Source organism: Periplaneta americana, chromosome 6, assembly GCF_040183065.1.
Source record: "Periplaneta americana isolate PAMFEO1 chromosome 6, P.americana_PAMFEO1_priV1, whole genome shotgun sequence".
Taxonomy (NCBI): Eukaryota; Metazoa; Arthropoda; class Insecta; order Blattodea; family Blattidae; genus Periplaneta; species Periplaneta americana.
The window spans coordinates 7,084,952-7,111,447 of record NC_091122.1 but is presented as its reverse complement, the minus strand read 5'-3'; the positions used below and the strand labels follow the sequence as shown (position 1 = coordinate 7,111,447).

Here is a 26,496-nt window from a genome sequence, read left to right as displayed (position 1 = left end):
AAATTGTCGTTTTATAAAGCTTTAGGCCTATTATGTTTAGCAGTATCAAAGACCATAACATGATAACAATTTGGAGAACAGTCAACCTTCTTATTGTCCACCATTATTTACATTGCACAAAACAAACCAGTGTCTCCAACAGAGTGTACGGAAAATCGCCAAAAAGTAATTCGAAAGTCGCTAGATTTCTCATTATCGACAAAGAAAGATTAAATTTTTTCACTATGGGGTGCTAAAAAGGTCGCTAAATCCCTATTTAAGCAATATAAAAGTTTAAAATAAATTGTTGAAAAAGAGTTAAGGTCGCTAAATTGGCGACACTGAACAAACCTGTACAACATGACCCGCGCATCACTTAGATTGCATTTGAACCAAGGTAATTTGATCGCAGAAAAGTTTTATACAATAGAAGAAGAGTCTGAACTCGGTTCACTTTCCGATCTTCGATCAAAGTTGATCTTTAGTCAGGGAGTTTTATACAATTGGGCCGTAGTGTAGCAATATCACGAAATCCCGGAGTAAATTATGACTCTGTCTGGACAGTGAACCTGAACTCGTTTCAATGAAAGAAATTGACTGTTGATCTCTTCACATTTGAGGATATGTGTCCTTTGTGTTGTGGCTGTTCTATATTCCTCACTCACGCTGATCGCTTGACTAGGCTGTCCTGGAAATAAATTCATGTCTAATTATGGTATATGCTCGACCATGCCGAAACGTAGTAATTATACACCTGGTAGCAGACTTTTAATGCATGTCATTAAAGTACACCTACTCATTAAAGGTCAGGTCTTTCAGCCAATGACGACTCAGGTTACAACTGTTCAGCCAATGAAAGATCAGCTTTCTACCGTTATAAAACCGCAAGTATCGATTATTCTCGGATATGCAATCGAAAGAGAAATAGCGAAAAGTCACGGAGGCTGGAAATCCAATACTGTCGCAGAAGGTTATGTTCTGTTACTATAATAATTAGCGTTAATTGTAAATAATATTCAAACAAATTCAATTTGTCATCTCGTTTTTCAATGTCTAATTTAATTTCAGAGTTATGTCTGTAGGTTCTTATGGCCTAGCAAGGTCAATGTGGACATCTGTTCCTCGGAAAAAATCAATACTTTCGCGTCTGCGCACATCTCACAACATACGGGACATTGCTCAAGGTCAGATACAAAGAAAATTAATAATATCAAGTTAGAAATATGGTCGAGCATAAAAAGTCGTATGAAACTCGCCTATAATGGTAATTAAGAAGCTCGTATGAAAATTATGAAACGAGCGCAAGCGCTCGTTTCATAAATATCCATACTCACTTCTTAATTACCTTCATTATAGGCTCGTTGCATAATGTACTATTATGATACGAGAGTGACAGCTGAAATGAGCAGGAAACCGTATGTTACAAGTCAGGTGATGAACACGAAGGTTATGGTGATGAATGGCACGACTATGCTAATGAAACTGTGTCGACGAGGTAGTGTTTGCAAGTCCGCAATACTCGAGTCCATTGTGATATTTATCGAACCCACCTGTTGATGTGGATTATGTGGCCGTCATCCACGCCGTTGTCCCTCATAATCTGGATCGCTTCTTTCGTGCAGATGCTGAGACCTATCACGTCCAGATCGAAAAACCCTCTCCAACAATCTACCGGTCCGTCTAGAATCACACAAAGCCTGAATGTAGTCACGATAAAGAATTATCAATAGATGTTCGAGAATGAACAAACGTTATGTCGTACAGGCCAGTTACTTTATAGGTTCGTTCCAAGAACAGTCAGGAACCGTCCGTAACCATCGTGAGCATGCGCAGTACAGAAAAATCGTTCCAACACAATCCGAACCAGTCCTGAACCGGAAACATGTACTGCAGTCGGGCGTTCCAACAAGCTTTTGACACGGGTTCGGAACGGTCAGAAATAGTCCGCGGATTGAGGCATGTACGGAAGAGTACGCGAGACGCGCATGCGTATTAGCTCACCAACGTCTCCTGGATACTGAAGAAAGACATGATCGACTTTCACATCAATTAGGTTAAAGATGAAAAGTGACAGTGTAGACAAATATTAAAACTAGAGATTTAATTTAAACTTTCGCCAAAAAGAAAGGGAATAGAAATTATTTGGGTATTGAAATAGTTAATTACAATTTCAACGTGCAGTTTTGATTAAAAGTGTAATAAATAACGTACATGCATTCATAATTTAAAAAGGAACTATTTTTAAATGAGAGTCCCCCAGTACACGACATTGAATTGGCGGAATTCTTGCCTTCCATGTTTTTTGTCATCTTTTTATAGAAAATGATCGAAATTCTATTTTCTGCAATTAGAATTAGCTGCGAAACAATAATAAGCATCTCGTTCTTAGCAAAGATGATCACAGTTATAGCATCTCTGGATTTAGTACATAACGATCCGCGAAAGCGTTCCAACAGCGTCCAGTCCAGTTTCAATCCCAAAGCAGATGCTCAACTAGCGCATGCCCATAAGATGGTACAGGAACCGTACATGAACTGATCCATGAACCGCTTGTTGGAACGAACCTTATGGTGACAGCTCTGGCCTGGCGACGCAGTGGTTTGGGCGAGTTCACTGTTTGTTCGAAGGGGTGTTCATTTTAGTCTTCCCCTGGCTGCGCTAACGGTCACATCTCGGGAGCGTTAGTGTGGGCTGACGTACTACACCGCCACTGTCTTGTATATTGCAATTTAGTGTGTTTGTTACGTACATTTAATTTAGTTACTTAAATAGTTGTAGTGCTTCTGTTTGGTATTTAGTGTGTAGTATTTATTGTCTAGATTCACTGCTATTTTCTGTTTGTGAAAATGCTGCCTGTTAGAAGCAAACTGAAAGGTCGGGTATTGCATTCGCAGTCGTGAGCAACGTGTAGCGCTTTATGAAGATAGCGTCGGAAGAAAAAACGTAACAAATGTTGGAAAACTTGTAGCAGAGTTTACCGCTGTGTTAGCCAAATAATAAGGGAGACTAAAGACATTGATAATCGGCGCCAAAATCAACTGTGGACAACTTTAATGAAGCTGTCATAAGACAAACCATAGCACGAGTTCTATATTTCACAGAACAGCGGCCAACACTTAAAAAAAAATATATATTTATTATTGAAATTGAAAGACTGTCGACTTTCAGGGAGGTATCTCGACTTTGAGGAAAGTTATTATGAAATTAGGATTGTATTATAAAAAAAAACACAAAATAATTGCTAAATTCTGGTGGAGCATCACAGCATTAGGGCCAAAAGTTTGCAGTATTTGAGGGAGATAAAGAAGTACAGGGAAGAAGACCGCTCCATCTTTTACATGGATTATGATGATGATGATGATGATGATGATGATGATGATGATAAAGGTAACAGTGAAGCACTGATGAACATTACCGGTATTTCCGCATGAGTATATTTCATTGTTAATTAGTGATTAACTGTTAAATATAGTGATTCGATTGCTGCTCATTGTATTTCCATATTAGTGTTTATTAGTGACTATTATTCCGCACTGCTGCTCATTGTATTTCCACATTAGTGTTTATAAGTGACTATTGTTCCGCACTGCTGCTCATTGTATTTCCACATTAGTGTTTATTAGTGACTATTGTTCCGCACTGCTGCTCATTGTATTTCCACATTAGTGTTTATTAGTGACTATTGTTCCGAACTGCTGCTCATTGTATTTCCACATTAGTGTTTATTAGTGACTATTGTTCCGCACTGCTGCTCATTGTATATCCACATTAGTGTTTATTAGTGACTATTGTTCCGGACTGCTGCTCATTGTATTTCCACATTAGTGTTTATTAGTGACTATTGTTCCGGACTGCTGCTCATTGTATTTCCACATTAGTGTTTATTAGTGACTATTGTTCCGGAGTATGAAGTGAACACAGTGACAGGAGCTCAAAATTATGCAGACGCTGCAACGTGAGACTTCATTTCTAATATGACTGTATTTCCCTCCCTCCATTCGCTCCGTCTGGGATCGGTCTCCCTCCCACAGCCGAACCTTCTCCTCTCTCTCGTCCACGAGCTGTCACCATAAAGTAACTGGGCTGTAATTAAGTATGTCCACAGTAGCTCAGTGGTATCTAAAAGCCAAATTGGCTAGTCTCTTATATGAGACAACTCATCCTGCCTAAGGTAATTCCGTGGTTTTCCTAAGGCGTTAAGACAAATGTCGGGACGAGCCCTAAGAGAAATGGGCCACGGACCTATATGCCCTTCCCCATATATGCCCTTTTTTCTAACAAACAACTTAATGCCCTAGTTCAGAGTCTATAAAATAACGAAATAAATGTGCAAGGTCACTCATTAGTCGCAATGCTAAAGGACAGGGTCCACACCTGTGGAGTAACGGTTAGTGCGTCTGGCCGCGAAACCAGGTGGCCCGGGTTCGATTCCCTGTCGGGGCAAGTTACCTGGTTGAGGTTTTTTCCGGGTTTTTCCCTCAACCCAATATGAGCAAATGCTGGGTAACTTTCGTTGCTGGACCCCGGACTCATTTCACCGGCATTATCACCTTCATCTCATTCAGACGCTAAATAACCAAAGATGTTGATAAAGCGTCGTAAAAAACCTACTGAAAAAAAAAGAAAGGACAGGGAACCTTTCAATTTGCAGATTCAGAATTCACGGCGTCTCTCCTGCGGTCGTCACCTGCCTTGTCATCGAACAGCAGACGACAGGGTCTTCTCGACTCCTCCTGCACTGCGAAATGACACAGTTCATTTCAATGTGCAGATTTATACCAGCCATTTCTTCCTCGTCCCGTCCCGTGATCACTTTGATCACATTTCCGTCCCCTCGCGTATGTGGTACCTAAGAGGTTACGTCCATTTTCGGTTTTTTCCCCTTCAAAATTTTCTAGAACTCCTTCAGTGGAGAAGCGTAAACCGGAGTGAGACAAGTGGCCAACAGGCTTGGAGCTCACATACTTAATTTCTTGCAGCCCCGAACCCCTTGCAAGGACGCGTTTTGCGTACCTTTTAAATTTGTCCTCCCAATTCTCCTCTTTCAATACAATTCAATTCAGTGGTAAAGTATGTGGGTAGACTAACCTCTCAAACGGCTACGAGGCGTTAATTTGAGGTATTTGGGATTTGCTCGTAAGACAGATTGGAATAATAAGATTGGAAAGAAATAAGCAACATGATAATGTAGATAATTCTTTAACAATAGTGGGTATTTTTTATAATATTTTACCTATGAGTGTATTGTTTTCGGTGCCGCCGACATTGTTCACGAGAACGTCGACGCCTCCTAGGTTGTTCTTCACCCAGCTGAACGCCTCTTTTATGTCTGATTCATTTTTCACGTCACATTTCAGCGCATACAGCTGTCCTGGTTCAGACTTCAGGGACTTCGCCGCTTCCTGAAAATTTCAAACTTTGTTAGTTTACACTACATAGAACTAGACAAGTTTGTAGTTCCTCCCTAAACAGTGGAAGTTATTCAGAATCATGGAATTGAAGGTACTTTATGTTAGATATTTGACGTCTAAAAACTTTCTTGAAAGCAAGTACTTAATTTAATACTAAATATAACAATTAACTCTCAGTAAATAATATTTCCGTATCACTATAATATATGTATTGTATTTATTTATTTATTTACACTGCAAGTGGGCAAGCACCCGGTGGCAGTGGTGTACACAATATAAACGATACACAATACAATAAGAATACACAATACAATTTGACACAATAATTAAATTAATAATAAAACATAAATAAAATACCTAATTTTACAATACAACCTACATATGTATAGGCCCTACATAAGTTTCAATAGTCTTTCACTTTATTCTCATCTCACTCACTGTAGTGGCACTATGACGCATTTCACTGACACTTTAGGACACATTTCACTGACACTTTAGAACACATTTCACTGCACTGTAAAACCATAACTTCACTGACTCACCTCGCTTCACTGATACAACAGTTCAAATAAGACAAATAATTACACCCTTATGCATACTTATAAACAGAACTACATTTAAACTAAACATTTCTAGTCTAAGTCCCTCTTACACGCTATTTTTAAATAATTTACAATTCAAACCAAGGGAGTAAGTCGTCAGGCTAAATAAATACATGTCACCTTAAAAGATTAAATGTTAAATGTTAAATGTCACCTTAATTTTAATTTGCACTTCATACACAACTTTTTAAGTTAAAATAATAATAGTAATAATAATAATAATAATAATAATAATAATAATAATAATAATAATAACAATAATAATAATAATAATTCTTACAAAAGAGAATTCAACTTGAATGTCTTCATGATCACTGAGACAGTTGAATGTCTGTAGAGTGGAAGTTAACGCATTTTGTCACGTGTTCTTGTTGTGAAAATAATAAAAGAAAAAAAAAAACAAAAAAGAAAAAAAAAAGCTCATTTTTCTGCCATAAAGTAATTGCAAAGGTATGTCAAAATTTTAATACATCCTTGAATTCGTAATAACTATCAAACCATTGTAATGTATATTGTAGTAAAGGTTCTAAAGTTTGTATTGTTAACAACCAACGACCTTGTTCAGCCACCTTAGGTTGCGTCACAGCACTAGGCATCTTACCCCGATATTTGGGGAAGATGCTCACAATTTTCGGGATAAGACGGCAACATGTTGCAAGAGTTTTATTTTTTTTTTATTGCAGGGAAACCGTAAACATTACATAAGCTCCTCTGATAAAGGTCAGTGGATTGAGAACAGTCTTCAACTTGCTATGGAACATATTATAACAGAGGGTATGAACTGTTTTAGAGCATGGCAAGCATACAGGATTCCTTACCCTTAAACGCCGTCTGAAAAAGAGTGATGACAAAAAATGTACTGGATTGAATTCGTTGTATGCAAGAAGTGATTTCACGAGTCTTACACACGGCAATAAAATCTGTGCAATGACTGTGTTGCTAAGTAGTGATAAACGAGTGAGAAAGTGTCCATGAGCTTTAGATTAAGCCATCTTTGTTATAATATGCATGTATAAAATCAAGTTCAGGTAAAATATATACAGGGTTAGTTAAAGGTCTCGCACCACCTAAATAACTTTTGAAGCGTACGGTTCAGTGACATGAAATTTGGTATGTGAGGATAACCATATACTAAGAACTCAATAATGGTATTACCGAGTTTTTTATACTTCCGGTTTAACCGGAAGTAACTCCAACTCTCTTATTTTAAATTGAACACCCAGTATATATATTTTTTTATTTTTGAATAGTGCTCATTAAGAACTTTTCAAATGTACCCACACTCGATACTTCTGTACAAATTCAGTGTTGCTAAGTCAAGAAAACAGAAAAGTGTATCGAATATTAAAATAATAAACGCACCACCTAAATAACTTTTGAAGCATACGGTTCAGTGATATGAAACTTGGTATGTGAGGATAACCATATTCTAAGAACTCAATAATGGTATTACCTAGTTTTTTCTTCTTCCTGTTTAACCGGAAGTAACTCCAACTCTCTTATTTTAAATGCAACACCCAATATATATTTTTATTTTTGAATAGTGCTCATTAAGAGCTTTTCAAAAAGTATCCACACTCGATACTTCTGTACAAATTCAGTGTTGCTAAGTCAAGAAAACAGACAAGTGTATCGAATATTAAAATAATAAAATACTCCTTCCTTAACAAAAACAAAACAAAGCTAGCTCACCTTCTAAATTATATGTTCAAATTGGTAGCCCTCACCTGCTTTACAATGTGTCACTCGATCATAGAAACCATTTAAGGAATGATTTAACCAGGCTTTAGGAATATCTTGCACCACTTCCATTTTTATTTAGCAACACTGAATTTGTACAGAAGTATCAAGTGTGGGTACTTTTTGAAAAGCTCTTAATGAGCTTTATTCGAAAATAAATAATATATATATATATATATATATATATATATATATATATATATATATATATATATATATATATATATATATCGGGTGTTCCATTTATAATAAGAGACTTGGAGTTACTTTCGGTTAAACCGGAAGTAGAAAAAACTCGGTAATATCATTATTGAGTTCTTAGTATATGGTTATCTTCACATACCAAGTTTCATGTCACTGAACCACATGCTTCAAAAGCTATTTAGGTGGTGCGGGACTTTTAACTAACCCTGTATATCGGTAAACGTATTAATTGCATTTGCCATCTTACCCGACTACCGAGGAAAGATGCTTACAGTGCAGGTAAGAAGAAAATCTGTATCTATTTATAAACAAGAGTAATTGATGTTTTCTGTTTTGTACCAAAGATATAGTTTCAAAATACCTTCCAGACTTCGATATTTCAATATGAAATTCAAAACTAAATGGACAGTATCTTAAAATTTCAATCAAAGAAAATGTTAGGCAACTTCCCCCAATCCACTCTATAACTGCGATACAAGTAAAACTGTGATATCAATTGGGTGATCGCTGGAGAGATTCTTGAATTAATTTCTTTGGCCGTAAATTCACCCACAGATATATCCATCGTCTCATATCTCATTTACGTACCAAATGAGTGTATATCTACCCACACTTAACTCTCCGAGGATGACCTAGCATTTCATTGTTGGCATTTGTACCGTTTTTAATTAACTGAAGGACAACAAAAGCACTTTCAACTTGAGGAAACTGAATTGTTGTAGATACGGCTTGAGTGTTCGTTTTACAAGTTCTGTAAACACGAACACGACTTATGCAACCGGGTCTGATAAATGTGCAGACTGTAGGTCAGGCATGTCAATTGATGCCCACAGGAGCAAGCGCGCGCTTTAGAGCCCAGGAGAGCCTGAGCGCTTTACAGAAGAAAGGAAAGAAACAGACGAAAGAGGTGGTATATGCCGCTTGGTCGAGCTATATTCAGGGATGGCCAGCACTGATTCAATAGATGAAGGGAAGAGAACTTATTAAAACTGTATCCATGGTAATTTTTAGATTTGCCTGAGAAGTATAAGTGCATTATAAGAATGTAAGTTTTAATTTTAATGCTCATTTTTCACAAGTTTCATTTTTTTATTCAAAAGAAATATTTTCTCAACTTTTCGTATAGAAAAGTGAAATTTTCAGGTATAGGCCTATTTATTTAGTAGCCTTACAGAATGTTTTCGTAAATCTAATATTCCGTATATACGTATTACTGAAGATAGTATATTGAAAATTTTGAAAATATTCGCATGGATATTGTTTGTAAGGAAATGAATTAACAAAGCAACTACTGTTACATCATAAGCAAAAGATACGTGCCCATGTGTTGTAAAAATGTCAGCTCTATAGCTTCAGCAGATTTGGAGAAAATAATTTAATATTCTGATGATAGGAAGTTGCTCACAAATATCACCTTAAAAGCATAATGCGATAAGAGTTTTGTTATGTAATATTAGTTACACTTAAAACAGATACAGTACCTAGGTAACTTTGCTTTGTACTGTAATATTGTTTTGATTACTTTATTGATTACTTTTGTAAGGCTAAAGATACCATCAATATAAATTCCAACTTATCATGTCATACTCACTCTCTTTCTTTGGAATGTCACTTTCTTTATGAATGATGTGTTTCATCCACTTAATACAGTATAATATCATACTACTATGGAATTTAAGTGAATATTCCTTCTTAACTCTCTATTATGTTATTAAGATTTAAAACACAAGTGCAATATTAAGAAATCAGTGTTAGTACTTTTGTTTTACAGACAATATAGATAATATTAAACAGAAAGAAGCCATATAAAAATAACGACATAAAATTTCACGTTCCGTTTGAAGTTTGTGCACCACTGGTTTCTTAATCCGACAGGTTGCTTGTTCATATACACAACCCTTCCTCTTTCCATACTTAGCGCTTGCTGCACGATGTCAAGGTCAGAAAAATGCGCTTGCTTTGACATCACTGCTGTAGGTAATGTATTATGCAAATAGGAATTTCTCCAGAAAATTGATTTCTACCACAAACATACCTCAATTGGCTGCACCCTACGTGCCAGTCCGACGACTTTGAGTCCTTTCTTGACCAGTTCCTGGGTGATGGCTGCTCCTATACCGGCACTGGCCCCCGTCACCACGGCAACGCGTCCTGACCAACGTTCCATTTCTTGTCAATATCTTCGACACTCGAGGCTCAATTCTTGTTTAAGCACTGGCCCTAGTCAGCATTTTCTTTAACTTTTATGACGTAAATCCTTAGCGATAAGACAGAGAGATAAGTACGTCGTGCGCTACAAACATGAACCATTTATAATGGTGATAAATTGGGGAATTTTTTGTAATGTCAGAGATTCTTTTTCTTTTGACATTGTAAGAAGTATGGATTTCGAGTAGGCCGATCATGCACTGATGCCATTTTTGTAGTCCGACAGATTACCGAAAAGACCTTCAACAACCAGCATTTTTATGTTTTATCGATCTAGAAAAAGCATTTGACTCTTTGCAGTTAAATATCATTTTAAAAATCTTAACTAAAAATAATGTACCAGATGGGCTGATTGCTCTTATTTTAGACATATATTCAGACAATACAATAAGGATCAAAGTAAACGATCACCTAACAAACACAATAGGTGTTAACAAAGGTGTTCGTCAGGGAGACTCATTGAGTCCTTTACATTTTTTTTTTTTTGGTAATGGAATAAATAATTAAAGAAACAAAGACTCAGAAAGGATATAAAATGGGAAGTAAAGAAATAAAAATGGTATGTTATGCTGATGATGTAATATTGGTAACAGAATGCGAAGATGATCTGCAAAGAATGTTACATCAGTTCAATACCAGCTGTAAAAAAATATGGGTTAAAATATCTACACTAAAGACAAAATCTATGGTCATAAGTAAGAACCAAATACGATGCAAATTAGAATTGGAAAAACAAATAATTGAACAAGTGATGTGCTTTCAATACCTTGGCTTCCAGTTATCAAGCTCAGGCCTTTTACAAACCGAAATTTTAAACCAAGTTACTAAAGCAAATAGAGTATCGGGATATTTGAACGACACCATATGGAGAAATAAATATCTCCACATTGAACCTAAGGTTCGAATTTACAAGACCGTAGTGCGCCCTATTCTCACTTACGCAGTTGAAATAAGACCTGAAACAGCAAAAACGAAACAGATGTTGGATACAACAGAAATGAAAACCTTAAGGAAAATTGTAGGAATCACAAGAAGGGACCATATTCGGAATGATCAGATCAGTGAACAATGCAAAATACAACCAATTAGAGAATGGACGCAAATAAGAAGACAACAATGGAATGAGCATGTATCTCGAATAGGAGAGGATAGAATTGCGAGAATCGCCAGGGATAACTACCCATCCGGAAGAAGATCCCCAGGAAGACCATTAAGTAGATGGAGAGATACTCTGGATTAACAGGCTGGAAGCCTAGAGAGAAGAGAAGAAGAAGAAGAAGAAAAAGAAGAAGAAGAAGAAGAAGAAGAAGAAGAAGAAGGGTAGAAAATAATGTGGTGTGTAGTTTGACAACTTCAAGTGAAACCCCGCAAAACACGCCAACTTCTGGAATCTCTCTCTTTCTTTCTTCTCTCCCCCTCGCTCCTCGTCATTCAGTCACCAATCACCACGTAAATATCTGAGAGGGTGTGTGTGGGCATCGCGACCAATAGAAGAACCACTCTCCAGTATTACCACAATAACGGATTCTTCATTTTTGCCTCGACTGTCGGCTAGGAAGGTTCCATTATGCTAGCATTGCAGGCAACTAGTCAACCTTTTAATGCTTTTGTTAGCAGGTTTGACAAACTGTGAGTGGACCTGCAAGTACATAGTGCATAGTGCTCTCTCCCTTCCCCCCGTGCTTTCTCACTTGCTCCTCCCCAAGACAGCCAGCGCTCACGTAGTAACTCGGTCAGGGTTTCAGTTGGATTTGTCAATCTATAGATGGGAATACTTTTCTGGATTTTCGCAGAATAAAATTCACGGTATCGAAAAATTGTTCTGCGAATATGCCGTCTATCTGCTGTCTGTTCGTGTACAGCGATTTCATCTAACGTAAGGAAAGGATTTCTTCAGTAGGGCTACTCAATTCAACTTACTTACTTACTTACTGGCTTTTAAGGATCCTGGAGGTTCATTGCCGCCCGCCATTGGTCCCTATCCTGAGCAAAATTAATCCATTCTCTATCATCATACCCCACATCCCTCAAATCCATTTTAATATTATCTTCCCATCTATGTCTCGGCCTCTCTAAAGGTCTTTTTCCCTCCGGCCTCTCAACTGACACTCTATATGCATTTCTGGATTCGCCCATACGTGCTACATGTCCTGCCCATCTCAAACGTCTGGATTTAATGTTCCTAATTATGTCAGGTGAAGAATACAATGCGTGCAGTTCTGTGTTGTGTAACTTTCTCCATTCTCCTGTAACTTCATCCTTCTTAGCCCCAAATATTTTCCTAAGCACCTTATTCTCAAACACCCTTAACCTATGTTCCTCTCTCAAAGTGAGAGTCCAAGTTTCACCCATCTACTCAATTCAACAGGGAATGGTATTTACCAAATATTAAAGCAATTTCAGTAAAACATGAATAAGCCTAGGTCTATACTTGAAATAAGAAATACACATTTTCCTTTTGCTTAATGAATAAAATAAAACGAATAATTTCTTTGTTGACACTTTGTAAGGCGAATTAATGTATTATGTATGTATACCCCTACTATGCCACAGTGTTCTGCCCAAGGGCAGGCCTTTCACTGCAAACCTAACGTTTTCTGATCTTCCCTATTTCCGCCTTCCTCTTAGTTTCCTCGTATGATCCATATATCTTAATGTTGTAGCCTATATCATGTAATATCTTCTTCTGTCCCGAACTCTTCTCCCGTTCACCATTCCTTCCAGTGCATCCTTCAGTAGGCAGTTTCTTCTTAGCCAGTGACACAGTCAATTCCTTTTTCTCTTCCTGATCAGTTTCAGCATCATTCTTTCTTCACTTACTCTTTCTAGAATAACTTCATTTCTTGTTTTGTTTGTCCATTTCACACGCTCCATTCTTCTCCATATCCACATTTCAAATGCTTCTATTCGTTTCTCTTTACTTCGTCATAATGGACATGTTTTTTTCCCCTTACAATGCCACACTCCACGCAAAACACTTCACTATTCTTTCCTTAGTTCTTTTTCCAGAGGTCCGCAGAAGATGCTCCTTTTTCTATTAAAAGCTTCCTTTGTCATTGCTATCCTCCTTTTGAGTTCCTGATAGCAGCTCATGTTACTGCTTACAATACACCCCAAGTATTTGAAGCTGTCCACTTGCTCTACTGCCTCATTTAGAATTCGCACGCTTACCTTCCTTCTTTTTCCTCCGATAACCATGGTCTTCGCTCTGTTTGCATATCGTTATCCCATACTGCTCACAGCTGTCAGTTAGATCCAGCAGCATATTCCGTAGTATCATCTCTTCTTCTAACAACGCCATATCATCAGCAAATCTTATGCACTTTATTGTTCTTTTTCCTACAATCAATCCCCCATGTTTTGAAAACAGTTCTTCACTAACACCTCCAAGTAGATGTTGAACAGGTTTTGACTCGTTGTGTCATATAAAAATTTCTGACTAGATTTCTCTCTTTCTAATCGACACCAGCTTTCTTCAGGATAGACCTACTCATGAATTTATAGTGTAGCTTATATAATTATTTATACTTTCCGTTGCAAATTTGTGAATGTCCAGACAAAGCAGGTGAAAAAGACGTTTCTTTTCCATTTATTAAGAGATTACCGTTGGTACTAGAAATTAGACGGGAATAAGCCGTTGTGTTGTAGTGAACGGTACGTTAGTGTTGTACTGAACAGTGTCCTTAAAAGAGACCTTAGAAAATTGAGGGGAATAATCCGTTATTGTACTGAACTCTATCCTGGAAAGAGGCGTTAGAAAACTGAGGAGAATAATCCGTTATTGTACTGAACTCTATCCTGGAAAGAGGCGTTAGAAAACTGAGGAGAATAATCCGTTATTGTACTGAACTCTATCCTGGAAAGAGGCGTTAGAAAACTGAGGAGAATAATCCGTTATTGTACTGAACTCTATCCTGGAAAGAGGCGTTAGAAAACTGAGGAGAATAATCCGTTATTGTACTGAACTCTATCCTGGAAAGAGGCGTTAGAAAACTGAGGAGAATAATCCGTTATTGTACTGAACTCTATCCTGGAAAGAGGCGTTAGAAAACTGAGGAGAATAATCCGTTATTGTACTGAACTCTATCCTGGAAAGAGGCGTTAGAAAACTGAGGAGAATAATCCGTTATTGTACTGAACTCTAGCCTGAAAAGAAACGTTGGAAAATTGAGGAGAATAATCCGTTATTGTACTGAACTGTAGCCTGAAAAGAAACGTTGGAAAATTGAGGAGAATAATCCGTTATTGTACTGAACTGTAGCCTGAAAAGAAACGTTGGAAAATTGTTGTACTGAACTCTATCCTGATAAGAGGCGTTACAGAATTGAGGGACCAATCCATTAGTGTTGTACGTAAGTCCATCTCTCGGACGTATTATGTTAGTTTAATATTATAGAATTTGAATGTTTGGAAAGCGTGAATATTTTCCTGACGTTAATTTAGATTTTAAAGAGTAGCAGAATAATAAATCTATGGTATATAATGATGACGTATTAAATTACCGTCTGAAAGGAAAGTTAATAGAAGTACGAGAAGGAATGTTGAGAGCTCATGAATGATGTATCTCTGGTAAAACAGTAGACGTACAGGAATACAGGACAGAATTTCGCTTGTCTGCATATTTTATTTCTTCAAAATTAATTACATGTAGTCTCAAAATAAATGTTCGTATGATTGCGTGGAATAAAATAGTGGGTTATATTTTATACGCTATAATTTCATATTTTGGTAACATATGGATGGTATGCAGAGACTGAGAGGAAGATGAAATATAGGTAAGATTGGAGAATGCTGGGTTTGCAGTGGAAGGCATGCCATTGGGCAGAAAACTATTAATGAATGACTGAATACATATTCCTAGGACACATACAGAAACGTGTACATTTTTTTATATTTTTCTCGAAGTAACCTATTAAAAAACATAATTAGGAACATTAAATCCAGACGCTTGAGGTGGATAGGACATGTAATCCCCATTTCAGTTTGGTTGATAGGCTTTCCCCTCTACTCACTCTCTTTACCATCCGTGAAGGGGAAGATGCTACTGTCTATCTTACCAATGTTCGACTAATTGAGTTTGAACATAGTGAAAATTCTTATTATTGGAAATGTTTACCGGTAATCTAGTCTATATTTCGAAAATCTATACTAAGCGTTTATATTTCATTTTATTGTTGTTTATATCAACTGGCACATTAAAAAGCTACTGGCAGCAGAAGATAAATGTTTTCTTCACCGCTAGTTGCTACTCTACAGCATAAACGACGGAACAATCTGCACTATGTCACTACCCCCTGACTTCATAATACAAACTAGCATCCCTTTATTTAATTAATTATTAGTTGAAAATTTTGTAAGAACGACACTAAAGTACACTGAAATATGTAATTGTCAAACATCTGTGTCACTGTATTTTATATCCATTTATGTACTTTATTCAATATTCTATTTTCTTGTGTTTACAACTTGGGGGGTGCAGGTATAAGAGGTAACAGCTACCGGTCTGTTATACTGACGGACTCAGGGCAAGTAGAAGGGAAAGAAATGCCTTTGCATCCTCTCAACTTGTATGAAATGTCGTTTAGTAGCCTACGTATGGGTTAATCCAGAAATGCATACAGCGTGAGTTGAAAGACCTGAGGGAGAAGAAAAGCCTTTGGGGAGGCCGAGACGTAGATGGGATGATAATATTAAAATAGATTTGAGGGAGATGGGATATGATGCTATGGCTAGGGACTGAATTAATCTTCACTCAATAAGGAATTAATGTATTACCTCCATCTTTCATGACGTAAATATTACACGTAACACAAATAAGTAACAAATTTAACAATAATATTTTCATTTTAGACTTATTATTCTGAAGTTACATGTAGTATTCATTGCAACAAGATTGTAGCTTTCAACTTTTCCTACCCACTTTTTTAATTATATGGCCGGTTTAGACGGCCATGAAATCGCGATCATGAATGAAACAGGCTGTAATTTCATGGATACTTATTTCGTAATGGTTCTGAGTTTAGACGGCCGTGAAATAGTGATCTTATAAGCTCTCCAACTTGAAATAAATATGTAATGTAAATTTTTGCTATCGTGGAAAAAATATTGTATGATACTTACTCGTGCCAGAAAGAGAATCTTTAGTAACTTATATAAGAAAAATAGGTGACTATTAAATTCTATACGAAAATGGCGTAAAAAGTCATCTAGAGGCTAAAATAACTTTACATCACTTATATTGATAAATGAACAGCGTGTGATGTAAATGTTCACCTTAGCCACTGGTTGTATAAATAACTACTAAATATTATCACGGCCAAGGAAAGAAATAGACATAAATAACACAGCATTTCTTAGTCAATTGATTTTATTCATAATAAATTCTGAGACATATTACATTAAATATGTACACTCACGTTCAAAGTTATCTGACACCTACTAATCGATAATGATAGATAATTTGTTCGTGTAAGTGTGCCTTCTCTAGTTATTACTTCCACGAATAGATGGCGAAGATCACAGTCAGTGTCGCCAATGGTACATAAATAAACCCGCATTGTAGAATTCAAAATTTCATCTCCTTCGAATGATTGTAAAGAGGACTAGATTCAGCGGGAAACATCTGATACTGTCAAATATGGGAATAGTTTATGTTTAATCTATAGTATCGCTGTAATTTCCGGTGTGACTCCTCCCCTTTGCTTACGTCTTAGGAAGTGAAGGCTCTATAAAGTCTAGGTAGGTAGTATCGTTCGCCATTTTTGTTCTTTCGTTGCCGAGCTACCAGATGAGGAATCTATTTGCTTCACCTTTAAACATTATCATGTCGTAGCTCCTATGATAATAAATCAAACGCACTGTAATTGAGAAAATAATTGAGCGGCAAGTAACGTCCTCCTGTGATTTCTGCGAACGCCAACGAAAGAGCCAAAATGGCGGGCGATTATGTTAAGTATTTATCGAGCCATAGGAAATTCATTACATCATCAAAAGCGAATGACAAGACGCAACACGTTTAAATGTAGCCGACCTGCAACGTGATTGGCTGCCGGAAATTAGAGCGACGGGACTATACATTCATCATTTTCCTCAATAAAAGAGTCATCTATTGAGAACTAGTGGAACTATTGGAAAGTTTGTCAATTATCCCATGGTTCTTTCGTTTACACCATCATAAAATCGTAGGTGAGATATCTTTGAACTGGATAGTCAACAGATACTTTTTTCTTACTTCATGCAACGAAAATGCCAGTCATTGTCAGTTCATGGATCTGAAATGAAGAACGAGTACATAATTAGCTGTCTAGTAGATACATTATCCCAATATACATACTAGGTTCAAAAAGTTCCCGTAATTTGTTAGCATCATAGAAACAAGGTACCTTAAACACTATTCTACAGCATTCCCTTCAAAATAGTTGCCTTCCGCAACAACACACTTTTGCCAACGCGTGTAGAGTTCCTGGAAGCAGGCCTGGAAGCCATTTTGTGAAACCCGTCTTAGTGCTCTCGTCGCGTTTGCGATAACCTCTTCAGCATTGAATCTCCGTCCTTTCAGATGACTTTTCAGACGGGGAAACAGAAAGTAATCAGGTGGTGAGAGATCAGGAGAGTATGGTGGGTGATCCAAAGCAGTTATGTTGTGCCTGGCAAGAAAATTCTTTACAATAATTGCGCGATCAGCAGGTGCATTGTCATGCATAAGGAACCAGTTGTTTTCTGCCCACTTTTCTGGACGTTTCCTTCTCACTGCGTCCCAGAGGCGACGGAGGGTTTCTACGTACAATTCTTTCGTTACAGTACGACCTTCTGGAATGAACTCATGGTGCATGAGACCCTGAGAGTCGAAGAAAACTTCCAACATAACTTTGCTTTAAGTGTGCTTAACTGCGACAGGCTCATGTCAGTAGATTTACTGGCATGTGAAAGAACTCCTGCGGGACAAAATTCCGGCACATCCGGCGATGCTGATATAACCTCTGCAGTTGCGAGCGTCGTTAAATAAAACATAACATTTAAAATAACTTTGCCTTTGGAAGTGCCCCTAGGAAATTTTTGGTTCCGAGGAGATGTTTTCGATTTCCACTCAGATGACTGTCGTTTAGGGACTGGGTCGTACAAGTAGCACCAGTTTCATTTTGTTTAAGAAATCACCATCTTCATCAGCCATACTGATCATGTCCCCAGCATAACACAGAACTTGATGTTTGTACTTTGCTCTGTGGACATAATTACAAAATGCGACGAACAAACAAAACAATATGATAAACAATTGCCTCCAACTCAAAACCAATAATTGCCATTGTCAACAAACTTTAAGGACATGACATCATGAATGTTACCAACAAAACAAAAGTATAATATCCCTTGTTATATATTAATACGAAAAATGGTAGTAAAATTCCGGGAACTTTTTGAACCTAGTAGTATACTTGACAAACATTAACCCTTGCTTCTGTAGTGGATGCCAGGAGTATCTATAGCAGTAGTGCCACCATGCCTTTTACTATCCTACGAAATGTTACGTTTTTATTTTCAACGTGGGAACTCTAATATTTTTATGACAATAATCCATAGATGAAAATGACATTGAAATATCGCTCGAATCACGAATCTTTATCTCTTTTTCGAATATAGGCCTAAACACAGATGCCACTTCACCTTACTCATGGCGTGAGGGTTTAACGTTTAGGATATAAGATACTTTCTCATTAAAAGGTCCTTAGTTTGACCCTTTGTGAGCGGAGTGTTGGTAGCTGTGTTCTCATGGGAATGATGGAATGAAACTGGTTATAAGTGTTGCCAACCTGACAATTTAAAACAGATAATATGAATACATATAGGTTTGGAAGTAAATCCCGAAAAGACAAAGTATATGATTATGACTCGTGACGGGAATATTGTACGAAATGGAAATATAAAAATTGGAAATTTATCTTTTCAAGAGGTGGAGAAGTTCAAATATCTTGGACCAACAGTAACAAATATAAATGATATTCGGGAGGAAATTGAACACAGAATAAATATGGGAAATGCCTGTTATTATTCGGTTGAGAAGCTTTTATCATCCAGTCTGCTGTCAAAAAATCTGAAAGTTAGAATTTATAAAACAGTTATATTACCGGTTGTTCTGTATGGTTGTGAAACTTGGACTATCACTCTGAGAGAGGAACATAGGTTAAGAGTGTTTGAGAATAAGGTGCTTAGGAAAATATTTGGGGCTCAGAAGGATGAAGTTACAGGAGAATGGAGAAAGTTACACAACACAGAACTGCACGCATTGTATTCTTCACCTGACATAATTAGGAACATTAAATCCAGATGTTTGAGATGGGCAGGGCATGTAGCACGTATGGGCGAATCCAGAAATGCATATAGAGTGTTAGTTGGGAGACCGGAGGGAAAAAGACCTTTAGGGAGGCCGAGACGTAGATGGGAAGATAATATTAAAATGGATTTGAGGGAGGTGGGGTATGATGATAGAGACTGGATTAATCATGCACAGGATAGGGACCGCTGGCGGGCTTATGTGAGGGCGGCAATGAACCTTCGGGTTCCTTAAAAGCCATTTGTAAGTAAGTAAGTAAGTATGTGACAAATTGTTCGTTTGGAGTCAAACTGGAATTCATCTACCTTAACTTTAGTAGTAAAATCAACGTTTGGAGTCTAACTATAGTAGTTTATCGTCTTTTCTAAAAAATAAGATTTTTTATGAAATGTAGTTTGATTTTAGGCGCCTCAATCCACAGTACACGACGAGGTTTGTGGTTACACTTGATCTTGCATCATTGCCTTGTTTCGCACCTGAACGTGGGGAGGAGTCCCCAGTATATATACAACTGCGTCAGCCACGTCCTGAGGCTCCAAGTACGGAACAATTTTCAGTAACTCTTCCGATACGGCTCCAGTTTTGACTGTAGCTGGACTCAGGCTCTGAAAAAAAAAAAAAAAAAAGAAACGTTTAATACAGTGCAATAAAAAGTTGGATATAAATGTGGATCACCTTGTATTTTGTTCATTTAAAATAGATGATGCTGGATTTACTCGTAATAAAAAAATGCTACGAGTTTATGAATTAGCCTAATGAGGATACAGTGTTTACTTACACTATGTGTTTGCAGGGAGTTGAAACTTGCTTCCAAATCACTCAATGAAAGAAATTTAAGAGAATATAGAGTGAGGGTGGGTAATAGGTGATGAGTAAAGAGCGGATTTTTATGTGCTAAAAAATTTAAATATATTTATTTTTTATGTGCTAAAAAGTACGAAAATATTTGCTAAAAATAAAAAATATATATTTGTTTTAAATATGACAAAAATACCTTACTTAGCTTGGAAGAAAAATGTTACTAGGTACTCACCAACCACACTTGAGTGCTAGTTGTTGGCCGAGAATTGCAGTGAACAACAAAGGTCATCTCCAAATTCTCCATCACAAATGCTTGCCGATTATCTCTGAACAACGACTTATACTGTGAAAACGATCTTTCCACATCACAGGACGTCAGACGTGCATATTTAAAGAGAGGAATGTCACAAACACATACACCGTCAATTTCACCTATAGGCACACCCTTCAATACTTGAGAAACTTCACACATTTTTTTATATCCACTGTTTTTCCCAAATACATTCTGGAATTTGTCCCTTAGTACTTGTACTTCTGAACCTGGTAGCGAGTCTAGTTTAATTTCCACGGCACGCACCTCCCTGTTTCAGACAACAGGTTTTTGGATGTTTCGAGTTTTTTTTTATAGTGTCACACAAAAAGCTTAGATTTGCTAATAGGAAAGCCAAATCTTTTTTAAACAACCATCTTTCAGTATATCTTGAAGGATATCGATTGATGAAGCCCAATAACAGGGAATCACAACAAGATATATTTCCTTACTTGAGAGCGAGAGGCGAGAGATTTGTTTAAATTAAATAATGTTCATACCCGAGCTCTTATCTGTTGTGTTTCACAAACAAAGCGCGGAATGAAATCATCTTCAGCAACAATAAACATTCCTAATTACGTGTTGCAAGATCTCTCCTCCTCATCCTTGTTAATTTATTCTCTAATAATAACACTGATATGCTGCCTAGCAGTTCTCAGAACTTGGGGCGATACTATTACGAAAATGGATCACGGATACACCACACAGCGCTTAGAAACACGAAGCAACCAAGAATTCTTAAAAAGATAACGTACTTCTGAGTGACATAATTGATTTTGTTTTAAAATGTTTAAAAGTTCTTGTAAAAAATTATTTAATTAAAAAACTCCAAGATTTATGTGTTTATAATAGATTTCCTGAAAATATGTATTTACATAATTTTTTTGTGAAAAAATGTGTTTTTATGTGAAATAAAATTCGGGTTTTAAACTTGAAACTTCATGTTCGGAATTTTTAACTTTGTTAATTGTGTTTTATCACACGCAAAAAGAATATTTAATTACATAGGAATCCGCTCCTTAGTGATGAGGTGAGAGGAGGAAAAAGTGCCATCTGTCATTATTCCTTGTCTATATCAGCCACAGATTATGAAATTTGACGTAAAAGTAAAGTCATGTACCAGAAATATATCTATGGGATTATGCATGTCATACTCACGGTGACCCTTATCTTGGACTTGGAGTTGACAAGTTCGCGGCGAAGACCCTCGGTGAGCGCCGTGACGGCGTGTTTCGCTGCAGAGTACATCGTCAGACCCCTCTCAGGGGGCGGCACTATATGGCCGAGAAAGCTGCAACCAACAGTGTCTGCATTAACGTCAGGCATTCTCTTTGCTGGGCATACATTATCCTTGTGTTGTAGTCACGTAGCCAAAGGCAAGTCTCAGCTTAGTGAATGAGCTTTGGTTCGAGTCCTCATGAGGGAACAAATCATCGCTGTTATTCTAAAACCTCGTAAGTCCAGATACAACATTCTTCCGTTAGAACAAGAATATTAGTGGAGCGTAAATTTAATTTCAGACATTTTACATGCAAACGTATGTACGAGCCCACCTGTTGATGTGGATGATGTGGCCGTCATCCACGCCCTTCTCCTTCATGATCTTCAGCGCTTCTTTGGTGCAGATACTGAGGCCAAGCACGTTCAAGTCGAAGATCTGCCTCCACGTCTCTTCCGGTCCGTCTTAAAACACACGAAATGTGTTTAATCAACAGTAATCTCACTAGAGGTTTTGATTTTATCTAGAGAAAATCAAAACTCGAGTGGGATTTAATTGACTATTACATGATTAGAAGAAAGTATATAAAGATTAGAAGTAACGAAGTACTCCAATACAATAAAATATTAATTGGCGTACGAAAATACAACTGTCTTCAAATGTATTATTGTACCATCTCAATATTACGCTAGATGGCAGTAGTGTTTTATGATTATGTTTTCTTGTTATCAGTTGTGCCAACTATGGAATCTTCATTGAACTCTGTGGACGGTTACTAGTCAAGAAGGCTTTGTTGATTCAGTTTCATTTTTATTAAAATATTTGCATTCTACTTCAATCATCCGGATCCCACTAATAAACGTGACTTGACAGATGATTTTCAATAAATCTCAGTATTAAACAATCTCTGATAGTGACTATCCATAATATCATATAGCGGAAGCTATAACATAACCTAAATAATATAAACAAGTGTTAGAAAAGTTTTAATTAGGGATGATGAAATAAACAAGAAACGTTTTAATTAACGATGATGAAATAAAAAATAAACAGGAATAATTTTAAAAGGAACAATTATCGAAAGTACAATTTTGAAATTTGAATGTTTTAGTGGTTGGTGGTTCAGTTGATGTTATATTGGACGTGTGCGTAAAAGAAGTGAACTCGTTGATGTACATGGTGTATCCCTCAACTTATTCAGGATTTCCGAATGGTGCTCTTCATATATGACCAGTGATCTTTATTAATTCTTGTTCTTGAATGCCAATGCGAGTCATATTTGAAAGTGCTGTGCATCGTCTGGAGTGGTCTGTAATTTTCTGTTTTTTGACGTCGAGACCAGTGCAGTTTGAAATGTTGGCAAACAAAGAAACAAATGCTAGGGTAGTGATAAAAATAAACAAATGCTAGGGACGCGATAAAATTGTGCGATAAGCAACCACGATTGTTTGAAGGACGTCCTTGCTTACCGTTTTATTGGTCAAAAGTAGTGTGACGTAGTAAAAGTGTAATAGTCAAGATAAACAGTTCGATAAAGAGGCTGGTTTGGTTTTACGAGAGTGGAAGCATGTTAATGCTTTAGCAACTAATCGAACATAGTATTTTCCAATTTGTGGACAGCTATACAATAATGAATTACTGAATTATCGAAAGTATTTATAAATACTTATCGGGTGTCTAAAATACTGTATGGCACACTTATTAAAAGTGATTTTATTTTGTTCGTAGATTTGCTACACTCGGTCTGCAGTCTCATTTCCAAACATCGTTACTTACAAGATGAAATGTCGATTTGAACACTTGTATCGCAAACAAATTTAAGGTAAAATGTAAAAGGAAGGGAGAGGAAGAACTTGTAAGAAGGGGAGAAGCATATATATATATATATATATATATATATATATATATATATATATATGAGAGAGAGAAAAAGAAAGAGAGAGAGAGAGGATAGGATAGGATAGGATAGGTTAGGATAGGATAGGATAGGATATAGGTAAAGAAAGAAAAGGAAGCAGTTTTCTAGCTAGCAAATAGTCTTGATTAAAGTTTACCTCTGAGGGTGTTGTTAAAGGAACATCCGGCATTGTTCACGAGGATGTCCACGCCTCCTAGGTTGGTCTTAACCCAGCTGAACGCCTCTTGTATGTCTGATTCATTTCCGATGTCGCACTTCAGTGCATACAGCTGTCCAGCTTCAGACTTCAGGGACTTCGCCACTTCCTGAGGAATTGGAAATTTGTTTAGTTTATATGAAGTATGACTACAGAAGTCCTAATTAGATGAGCTGAAAGAGCAATGGGAACAGATGCATATTATGCCTCATTACACAAGGGCACACTTTTTAAGCTAACTTTAGATGAGTCTATGAACAGTCTTAAAATACACGGAACATACTGGGTGTTAATTTCAAAGTGTGTCATGACGTCACTGTTGGTGAGTCAGCGATTTGAAGCGAGTTTCAGCTTTTATGTCAGAGAAGTTGCCTATTAATCAAGGTGTTCTATCTGAACTTAAGAACGTGTACGGTATAACTTGAACGTCGTAGCAACAGATGGCGGTCTGTACGGTCTGTGTGCTACCATAACCTCTTTCGAACTGTATTTTGCGCGGGCAAGTCGTACCCAGGGTATTTGTTATCATCGGTTGCGTACGGCAACATTCCACAATACAAATCAAATGCTGCGTGTCCATGTTGACCGTCGAAGTTAATGTCAAGAAATACGTAAGTAATCGTCTTAACCCTCTCCCCATATCCCGACAGTAAGAAAAAAACTCACCTCAGTACGTGTTTCCAAACAGTTCACATTCCTGCCACTGCAGGCATTACCGTACGTATCGGTAAGTACTCTTCAGAATGAACGCCGTACTTGGTAGGCAACTTCTCTTGCATATAGGTAATACGCCTTTGCGGAGATGTAGGAAGATTGAATTCTCTAGGCTCATCGGCTAGCCACATGCCGACATACAGCGAGCCATGGCACACTTTGAACTGAACACCCGGTATTCAGAGGCCCCAAAGACAGTGAATATCATGACAATACACATATATCCCATCCTGTGAAAAATATGGAAAAAAAAAGATCCTTTTTACAGTGTCTGTCAAGTTGAGAAAAAAATCAAAATACATCATTGTGATTTTGATAAAGTGATATAATTATGAAATAATTTAATATCAGTATCAGTACAAACCTCTGGAAAAATAACTAAGGAAAAGACTAGTGAAGTGCTTCGTATGGAGTGGTGATTTTATGGGTGACAAACATGGACATTACGACGAAGTGAAGGGAAGCGAATAGAAGCATTTGAAATGTGGATATGGAGAAGAATGGAGCGTGTGAAATGGACGGACAGAATAAGAAATGAAGCTGTGCTAGGGAAAGTGGCTGAAGAAAGAATAATGCTGAAGTAATCAGGAAGAGAAGAAGAAATTGGCTCGGCCAATAATTGTGAAGAAACTGCCTAATGAAGGATGTAATAGAAGAAAGATGATGTCAGATGATAGACATTAAAATAAGCTTACATAGATTATATGCGGAGACTAAAAGGAAGGCAGAAAGTTAAAAGATTGAAGAATTCTGTGTTTGCAGTGAAAGGTCTGCGATTAGGCAGAACAACCTAAATGAATGAATATACAGAATATACAGAATAAAGAATATAATTACAAAGAAGAGAAATAGAAATAAAATAATACAATCAGTATAAAAAAGGAGATACAGTAGTATTAACAAAATTTGAGACCGAATGAGCAGCGCTCGTGTTCGGTCGCAGTTCAGATATATTATTAATAGGCCTATAAGAGAATATAAAATAAAATTAATATTACAGTTACAGAAATTATATAATATAATATTAATATAAGAGAAATATAGAAAATAATAATAAATAAATAAATAAAATAAAATAGTAACTAAAATTAAATTACAGCGGCAATGGAATTATAAGTTATAATATAATATTAACACTAGAGAAGAATAATATCGCACGTGAAAAGTAGGACAATTTATATATATATTTCAAAATTTTAGAATACAAATATAATATAGGCTGATTAATTCATACACATAGGCTATAAATTTATTTAATCAAATTGAAGAATACAATGAATACAATACTGCTGTAGTTACTTGAACAGTTTTTCTTTTTAATTTTGTAAGAAGGAATGTAAATTGTGGAAAAATGGTACTCCCTGTGTTCCAAAATATGGTATAGAAAGATGTCATTAATTCTGTTCCAAAATATGGTACAGAAAGATGTCATTAATCCTGTTCCAAAATATGGTATAGAAAGATGTCATTAATTCTGTTCCAAAATATGGTATAGAAAGATGTCATTAATTCTGTTCCAAAATATGGTATAGAAAGATGTCATTAATTCTGTTCCAAAATATGGTATAGAAAGATGTCATTAATTCTGTTCCAAAATATGGTATAGAAAGATGTCATTAATTCTGTTCCAAAATATGGTATAGAAAGATGTCATTAATTCTGTTCCAAAATATGGTATAGAAAGATGTCATTAATTCTGTTCCAAAATATGGTATAGAAAGATGTCATTAATTCTGTTCCAAAATATGGTATAGAAAGATGTCATTAATTCTGTTCCAAAATATGGTATAGAAAGATGTCATTAATTCTGTTCCAAAATATGGTATAGAAAGATGTCATTAATTCTGTTCCAAAATATGGTATAGA

At 36.7% G+C, this 26,496-nt stretch overlaps 1 protein-coding gene across 2 annotated transcripts in view; it reads right to left on the bottom strand.

Moving 5' to 3' along the window:
• The window catches only part of LOC138700940 (dehydrogenase/reductase SDR family member 11-like), a 38,470-nt gene that overhangs the window by 9,628 nt on the left and 2,346 nt on the right, over positions 1-26,496 (bottom strand). For both annotated transcript variants that reach the window (XM_069827382.1, XM_069827383.1), the window contains exons 2-6: positions 23,857-24,025; positions 22,137-22,266; positions 21,742-21,874; positions 5,213-5,381; positions 1,530-1,659 (exon numbers count right to left, since the gene is read on the bottom strand). In XM_069827382.1, coding sequence (XP_069683483.1) covers positions 1,530-1,659; positions 5,213-5,381; positions 21,742-21,874; positions 22,137-22,266; positions 23,857-24,025 — 731 coding nt within the window. The remainder of the gene's footprint in view (positions 1-1,529; positions 1,660-5,212; positions 5,382-21,741; positions 21,875-22,136; positions 22,267-23,856; positions 24,026-26,496) is intronic.